This window comes from Sorex araneus, chromosome 2, assembly GCF_027595985.1.
Source record: "Sorex araneus isolate mSorAra2 chromosome 2, mSorAra2.pri, whole genome shotgun sequence".
NCBI lineage: Eukaryota > Metazoa > Chordata > Mammalia > Eulipotyphla > Soricidae > Sorex > Sorex araneus.
Genome location: NC_073303.1, coordinates 226,697,404 through 226,705,623, shown reverse-complemented (window position 1 = coordinate 226,705,623; position 8,220 = coordinate 226,697,404). Strand labels below are relative to the sequence as shown.

Below are 8,220 nucleotides of genomic sequence, written 5' to 3'. Positions count from 1 at the left end.
ATCCATTCATACCCTTTAAACATGTAGTTTATTGTTTTGCATTCTCCTCAAAAAAGTTGTTTAAAATAGTGTATATAATTATTCACAACATATGCAAAGTCTAACAAATAAAGAACCAACAGAACACGCGCTGGTAACTTATCAGCCAAATATTTTAGAAGTTAATGTTACCATTATTCTGAATTTTTTCTGTATTACTTGACCACCACGACTCAGGCTTTTTGCCTAAAAGATGAATGACAGAAACTATTTTCTGCGTTTAGGTTCCCGAATGTGAATATCTAGGGACTCAATGAAATTGAAATTAACTGAGTAAAGTCCTAATTTGAAATGGAAACTTGCCCTTTAAGATGTGGGTGGTGATTGAAGCCTGTTGGGCGGTTCAAATGGGAATGCAAAGTGCGGAATTCCTGTGACCAAGTCTAGATCGTTCTTGTTCTTTTACTTCCTTTTTGAAAAACATGCCTCAGGAATTAGTTAGTAATAGAACCTCCGCTGTTCTCTCTGGGTGGAGTTTAACTCGGCCCCGCCCACAAGTTTCCTGGTTGAGGACACGGGAGGATCCCAGGACTGGACCCAGCGTGTGAGCGCCTAACCCTCCAGGGAAATAGCTAGCAGTGGTCCCCAGGAGGGCTGGACCGAGTAAGGATTCTAATCAACCTTCCTTTTGAGGAAAACCTTCTCCGTTTTCCTTAGCAGAACTAAGCTATGACTCAGCTTATGCTAATTGTGTATTAACCGCGGGAAACTGGCTCCTTGCCAGACTTCAGCTGCTGCATAGTTTGGGCACAGCCAGATCTTTTTCGCTCCTGCAGTTAAAGGATTCAGGTCTGTAACTGCTGGTCTTTTTTGTTTTGTTTCTCTTTCTGGACGATGGCGTTTATCATCTTTATCCTCCGGTTGGCCATCTGCATCCTGACATTTCCCATGTACCTGCTGAATTTTCTGGGCTTGTGGAACTGGATATGCAAAAAATGGTTCCCCTACTTCATGGTGAGCTTCACTGCGATGTATAATGAGCAGATGATGAGCAAGAAACGGGAGCTCTTCAGCAACCTGCAGGAGTTTGCGGGTCCCTCGGGGAAGCTCTCTCTGCTGGAGGTGGGCTGCGGCTCTGGGGCCAACTTCAAGTTCTATCCCCCCGGCTGCCGGGTGACATGTGTGGACCCCAATCCCAACTTTGAGAAGTTCTTGATCAAGAGTATTGCCAAGAATCAACACCTGCAGTTTGAGCGCTTCGTGGTGGCTGCCGGGGAGAACATGCACCAGGTGGCCGACGGCTCCGTGGACGTGGTGGTCTGTACCCTGGTCCTGTGCTCTGTGGAGAACCAGGAGCGGGTCCTGCAGGAAGTGTGCAGAGTGCTGAGACCGGTGAGTGGGGGGATGTGAGGACTTTAGAGTGTAGTCTATAGCTTCGCGCTCCTGTCAATTTCAGAAGGCTCAAACGGGCTGATACCAAAGGAAAACTACTAGGGAAGAGGCATGAATTTTAAAAATAGACTGAAATAGAAGCTATCAAAGGAAAGATTGGGGTGGGAATGACAGTACAGCTGGTAGGGGGCTTGCCTTGCACGCCGCTGACCTGGGTTGGATGTTTGGCACCTGAAATGGTTCCCAGAGCCCAATCAGGAGTGATCCCTGAGCACAGAGCTTAAGGAGTATTGCTCTGAGCATCGCCAAGATGTACCTCCACAAAGCACGATTAATTAAAAAAAAAAAATCATACTTTTTTAAAAAAACGCCTGCAAAAAAAAAAGAGTGCTGTTAACAAAATTAAAGAATAAAAGGCCCCGAAAATAGTTCTAAGACTGAGCTCTATACTTTGCGTTTTGAAGGCTCCAGTTTACTTCCTCTGCACTCCATAGTCTCTGCAAGAAAGCCACAGTGAAAATAGCCCCTGAACTCTGTTGTGTGTGGCTCTCAAGACAAGAAATACAATTAAAAAAAAACAAACCAATAACAAACCCTTGGAAAATTATTTCCTAGGAATTCTGAACAAAAGATTGATTCCTTTATATTAAAAGATATAGCAAACCAGAAAAATCTATAGAATTCTTAAAATTCATTAAAATATGATTGGGAGCAGGAATAGAAAAATAGCCAGCATGATTAGATTAAAATCTCCAACCTAAGTTGATATAAAAAAAACTCCCAAAGATAATGTTAAATGAAGAAAAGCAATCAAAGTGTCAAATATTAGAGGGGGGAAATATTCTATATTTGCCTATGTGCTAATGGGATTGTGCATGGAGATTTCTTCTCAGTTTACACCTTTCTGTATTGAAATTCTGCACAATTGTATTTGCAACTTTCATATATTTATTATTTGACACTAAATTTGAAAGCTTCATTTAAAAATAAAGTATAAATACCTTAACATTTTTATTTAGTAGGAGAAAAGAATGTTCTATAAACCCCAAATTTATTTTCTAGTAAAAGTAGTTCTCTAGGGAAGAAAGGAACTTTGACCTAGGGTTCAGAGGCATTATCAAAGGAGCAAATGAAAAAGCTGTGATTCTCATGCCCAAATATTGAGTTCTTAGGTTTAAACAGTGTGCACTAACTTGGCACTCTTAGTTTTGCTAACAGTGATTCCAGTCTCACGACACCTACAAAGGGTAAGTAGCTACTTCTCTACTGAAAATACTTTCAAGGGGACCATATTCTTAGTCGTCTTCTTTAGTTGCTGTGACGCATCACTCTGCAGAATATATCCAGGTTCTTTATTATATTCTCCTTTAACCCTTACAGAAATCCTTTAGCACCACTGTTACCTATGGTGTGTTAAGAAAACAAATTCAGAGAGGTTAAGAAATTGACTGATGGTTGCAGAGCTAGTAGATCTGACTTACTCACTTCAAGTTTTATTTTTGGAGGAGGGCAATCCCGGTTGTGTTCAGGTCTTACTCCTGGCTCTGCACCCAGGAATCACTCCTGGGACTATATGGGGTGCCAGAGATCAAACCTGAGTCAGGTGTGTATCTGCTGGACTATAGCTCCAGCCCCTACTTCAGGTATTATTTTCTCTGCACTACAGTACTTATCAGTGGGCTTTTGATTGCTCTGACATTTATGTCAAAATGTAGCTGACATAAAAATCAACTACATTCGCAATTTATACTCTCCTGCTGGAGATATCAGGTCCTTCCACAGGTTTGAGGATGACTTCAGATGAATTAAAAGGCTTTTAAAATGCCAGTAAAAACAACAGGCTAGGGAAAATGTGTGTAATATTCATCTTTATATCCAAAATATCCTTTCTAAACAAAAGCAAGACCCCTGTGGTAAACTCATCAAAGATACCAACAGACAAACCAGAAGAGAAGAAATGTGCTAGTAATATTAAAGATATGCATATTTTTACAACAAAATTAAAAGTTTTGTGGCGGGGGCAGGGGGGGGATCACACTTGGTGGTTGAACCCAGGCCCTTGTACAAGCAAGACATGTACTCTGTGACTTGAACGACATCCCACCTCAGGAAAGAAAATTTGACCCGTGAAAATGATAAATACTGGAATATGAGGAGTACTGATGTTTGTTTGCTGGAAATGGCCCTTCATAATCATTGTTCATAGGTATGTAAATTTGCTACAACTTCTTGTCCTTTGTTGAGTGTCCACATGCAGCTGTCCTTAGTGCTTATCCCGGCTCCACCCTCAGGGATCACTCCTGGCAGTGCTTACCAGGGCAGTATGTGGTGCTGGAGGTTGAACCTGGGTGGGGTGTGTGCTTTTAAAGCTTACTCCTGGCTCTGTTCCAAAATCACTCCTGGCAGTGCTCAGGGGCCCCAGGGGATTGAATCCAAGCCAGCCACATACAAGGTAAGCACTTTACCTGCTGTATTATCGGCACTGCACTGTAGCACTGTTGTCCCATTGCTCATGGATTTGCTCAAGCGGGCACCAGTAACGTCTCCAATGTGAGACTTGTTGTTACTGTTTTTGGCATATCGAATACACCATGGGTAGCTTGCCAGGCTCTGCCGTGCAGGTGGGATACTCTCGGTAGCTTGCTGAGCTCTCCGAGAGGGGTGGAGGAATTGAACCTGGGTCGGCTACATTATCTAGATTTAATATTTTTTACTCTCTCTCTAATTTTGAGCATTGTGATTTGCAATACAGATACTAAGAGGTCATTGTGTTTGGTACTTGGTCTACTTTCAGCACATATCTCCCAACCTGGGAGCACATATCTCCCATCCCTCCAATCATCATTGACTTAGTGTTTCCCTCTCCATCCTACCTGCCTTTTCCCCCAGCACACAGGGCCGGCTTCCAAACCATGGTGTGGATGCCTTGTGATCTTCCTGGACCTTATCTCTACTGTCCTTAAGTGTTAGTCTCATATTCTGTTACTCTATATTTCAGGCAAAAAATCTTTTTTTTTTTTATTGTGGAAAGTTACAAAGTTACAAAGTTTTCAGGTTTAAATCTCAGTTATACAATGCTCGAATACCCATCCCTTCACCAGTGCTCATATTCCACCACCAAGAATCCCAGTATAGCTCCACCCCGCCCCCTCACACCTCAACCCCCCCACGCCCCTAGCTCCCCCACCCTAAGCCCCCCCCCCCGTCAGGCAAAAAATCTTAAGCTATAATTATCATGAGCCAGTGTGAAGGTGGTGGATTGCTTTTCCTCTTTAAACTTTCCTGTGTTTTCTAAATTTTCTAAAACAAACACATTAGTGAGGCAATATTGCCAGACTCTGGAGCCAGACCATCTGGTTTCAGAACTCGATTCTCATATTTACAAGATTGTGACCTTGTGAACTTTACTTATTTTGTATGTGACTAGTTTCCTCATTTATAAAAATAGAATTATAGTAATAAAGTCTAGTGTGAGGATGAAGTGGAGTTAACTTGGGGTCGGCATTAAGGGTCGCCCTTAATGCTGAGGAGATGGCTTCAGAGCCGAGCATCAACTTTGGGTGCAGGACAGCCTGTTCTTCCCTGGGGCACCCTCACTGGGTGCTCTGAACACTGCCGGAAGCAAACTCCTTGAACTGACCCAATAATAGCCCAAAGCCAAACAAAGCAAAAACATTTGTACGTGTTTCAAAATCACAAAGAAATTCTGTCACTGTCGTCCCGTTGCTCATCGATTTGTTCGAGCGGGCACCAGTAATGTCTCTCATTGTGAGACTTGTTGTTACTGTTTTTGGCATATCAAATACGCCATGGAAAGCTTGCCAGGTTATGCCCGTGCGGGCTCGATACTCTCGGTAGCTTGCCAGGCTCTCCGAGAGGGGCAGAAGAATCGAACACCGTTTGGTTGCATGAAAGGCGAACGCCCTACCACTGTGCTATCGCTCCAGCCCCCACAAAGAAATTAACCTTTTAAAAATTAATACTAGAATAATATACTGCTGGAGAGATAGTACAGCAGGCAGGGTGCTTGCCTTGCCTGAGGCTTACCATCACCAACTGGGTCCCTGGCACCACATATGGTCCCCCAGACCCTGCCAGGTCTGATCCCTGAGAGCAGTGCCAGGAGAAAGCCCTGAAGATCACCAGGTGTGGCCCCAAACCACCCTCCCAGCCCCCACCAAAAGAATAACATCTTGAATTCAGGAACTGCTTTACATTCTAGCTATTAGCTATATTACTTTTATAATGAGACAATGTAACTTAATTGTTTTAGATTTGCAGCACTATATAAAAGTTGGCAGATGACTCAAGTAACCACCAGAAGGTGTCTTAGTAAGTTTCATTTATCCCTGTCTTCTCATGAAATGGTCTCTGGAGCCACTGAAATCTGAATTTTTAAATTTTTTTTCTAGATCTATTTTCCGCTCAATTAAAATCCTTGACATGTCTTCTTTCTTTCTCAGGGAGGGGCTTTTTATTTTATGGAGCATGTAGCAGCTGGACGTTCAACCTGGAATCACTTCTGGCAGCAGGTCCTGGATCCAACCTGGAACCTTCTCTTTGATGGATGCAACCTGACCAGAGAGAGCTGGAAGACCGTGGAGAGAGCGGGTTTCTCCAAGCTGAAGCTGCAGCACTTACAGGCCCCCCTGTCCTGGGAGTTGGTGCGCCCTCACATTTTCGGATATGCTGTGAAATAGCATGGCAGGGGCGCAGGGCTGAGTGGCTCAATCACTAAGGCTTTAGCTTAACACAGAAGGCTACTTGGCAGAAAGGAAACCCCGGTTTGGTTATTTGTTATCAAGGTAAAGTTGAATTATATCCCTAAAATTTACATTGTAATATTTCCAGCATTTTCTATTGTCTCCCCTCAAGAATCAAAAACAGAATAAAACAGAAAACACTTCTGAATTCTCTGAAAAAGCGAAGTGAGCTCCCATAACTGAATTCTGTCATTTAATCCCAAACTGACTTTATTGAATAATTTCAAATTTTTCCAGGTGTCTTCCTTAAATTGTTATTCAATAGATTTTAGTTTTGTCCCCTCTTTGGAAGCTTGATACTAACAAGTCAAATAACTCAAAAAAAAGACTTTCAAAAGAGAGACACGGGCTGGTTTGCATCAGGACCCTCTGTATTTGCTTATGTAGCCTGACCTGTTTTTATTTTCCTTTATTTCTTCTGTCAATTAAAGTTATTATCCAACAAAAAAAAAAAAAGAGAGAGACACGGGGACCAGGCAGGGATTCACTCAAAGGGCTGGAGCCCAGGTTCCATGCCCAGAGCCCCATGGATGACCCCACCAAAAAAATAAATAAATAAAAAGAGAGAAAAATGAAAATATCTTAATAATTTACAAGCCAAATAAAAACAATGTTAACAGATGATAATCCAAATCATCAACATATGCAAGTAGAACAAATATTTTTAAAAAGGAAACTGATACTTGATCTTCATGCCCGTGTTCTTGCTTGCTTGTCTCTATGTCTCTGCTTGCTTTTCCCATGCTAGAAAAGTCTGTGCTGTATCTTGAATACATATTCTTTCCCCTCTCCCTCTATCCTCCCTCTTCATCTTCCTAAGTAAATTTCATTCAATTAAAGCTATGAGCTTAAAAAAAAAAACCAAAACTGTTGCTTCATTAAAAAAGAAAAAAGATCTGAATATATTTGCTATTCTTAGTATCAGTAGGCTGGCACTCAAAATTAATCTGCCAAAAAGTCACAGTAGGCCTGCTTTGTTGTATCTTTTATTCTACCATTTTATTGAAGTTTGTTTTCCTGCATTTTAGCCTTCTGTTTGTTTGTTTGTTTGGGCAGGGGGAGGGGGCATAGCTGGTGGTGCTCAGGGCTTACTCCCTGCTCTGCTCAGGGATCACTCTTGGAGGGACTCTGGGGACCATCTGGGATGCTGGGGACCAAACCCAGGTTGGCCACATGAAAGTCAAGTGCCCTCCCTACAATTCTATTGCTCCAACCAATCAGCCTTCAATTCTTAAGATAAAGATTGTACTTGTCACTTTATTATATACTTAAGACTATTTGAGGCAATTAAGGTTTTTTAGAATCTTTTTCCTTATAATATAGCATATACTTTGTTGAATCTGGTAGATTGCAGGTAAGAAAAGGCCCACTGTAATTAGAAAAACCTGTGTAATTAAGTATTCTATATTAGGAGCTATGTAAGAGCCCGTAAAAAGGGGGCAGGCTGTCTGTGAGCCTATAAAGAAGTAAACAAGTATTTGGGGGATTATTGTGATCAAGTTTCTATTCCTGTCCTAAGCTGACATTTTTGTTATTTTTGCAACTATACAAACCTTTTAAAAATTATCACAAGTGAGCTGCTTGCAATTGGGTGGTTAGTCACAAAACTTAAGATTTTCAGGGGCTAGGGATGTTCTCAGAGGTAGAATTGTGTGTGAGGCCTTGCATGTGTGAGGCCCTGGAATAGAATTCAGAACCACAAAAATATCTATTTTTAGCGATAGATTATATGTATTTTATTATAATTATTGTATTTTTGAGGTTATTTTGCATGTTTTAATTTTAAATATCAAATCAACTAATCATATATAATTTAGACATGGAAATATAATAAATGATTTATATCTTTGCTGGCTTGGTTTCATTATTATTATTATTATTATTTTTTATTTTATTTTTTTATTGAATCACCATGTGGAAAGTTACAAAAGTTTCAGGTTTAAGTCTCAGTTATACAATGCTCAAACACCCATCCCTTCACCAGTGCACATATTCCACCACCAAGAATCACAGTATACCTCCCCCTTCCCCCCACCTCCCCAGCCCCCCACCCCGCATGTGTAACTGGTAAATTTCAATTTACTTT

General features: G+C 41.4%; 1 protein-coding gene across 1 annotated transcript; it reads left to right on the top strand.

Moving 5' to 3' along the window:
- Positions 1–534: 534 nt before the first annotated feature.
- Positions 535–7,984, top strand: TMT1A (thiol methyltransferase 1A). The gene is made up of 2 exons (XM_004601466.2): positions 535–1,371; positions 5,835–7,984. The coding sequence occupies exons 1-2, from the start codon at positions 874–876 to the stop codon at positions 6,069–6,071; spliced, it is 735 nt and encodes a 244-aa protein (XP_004601523.2). The 5' UTR covers positions 535–873; the 3' UTR covers positions 6,072–7,984.
- Positions 7,985–8,220: the final 236 nt, after the last annotated feature.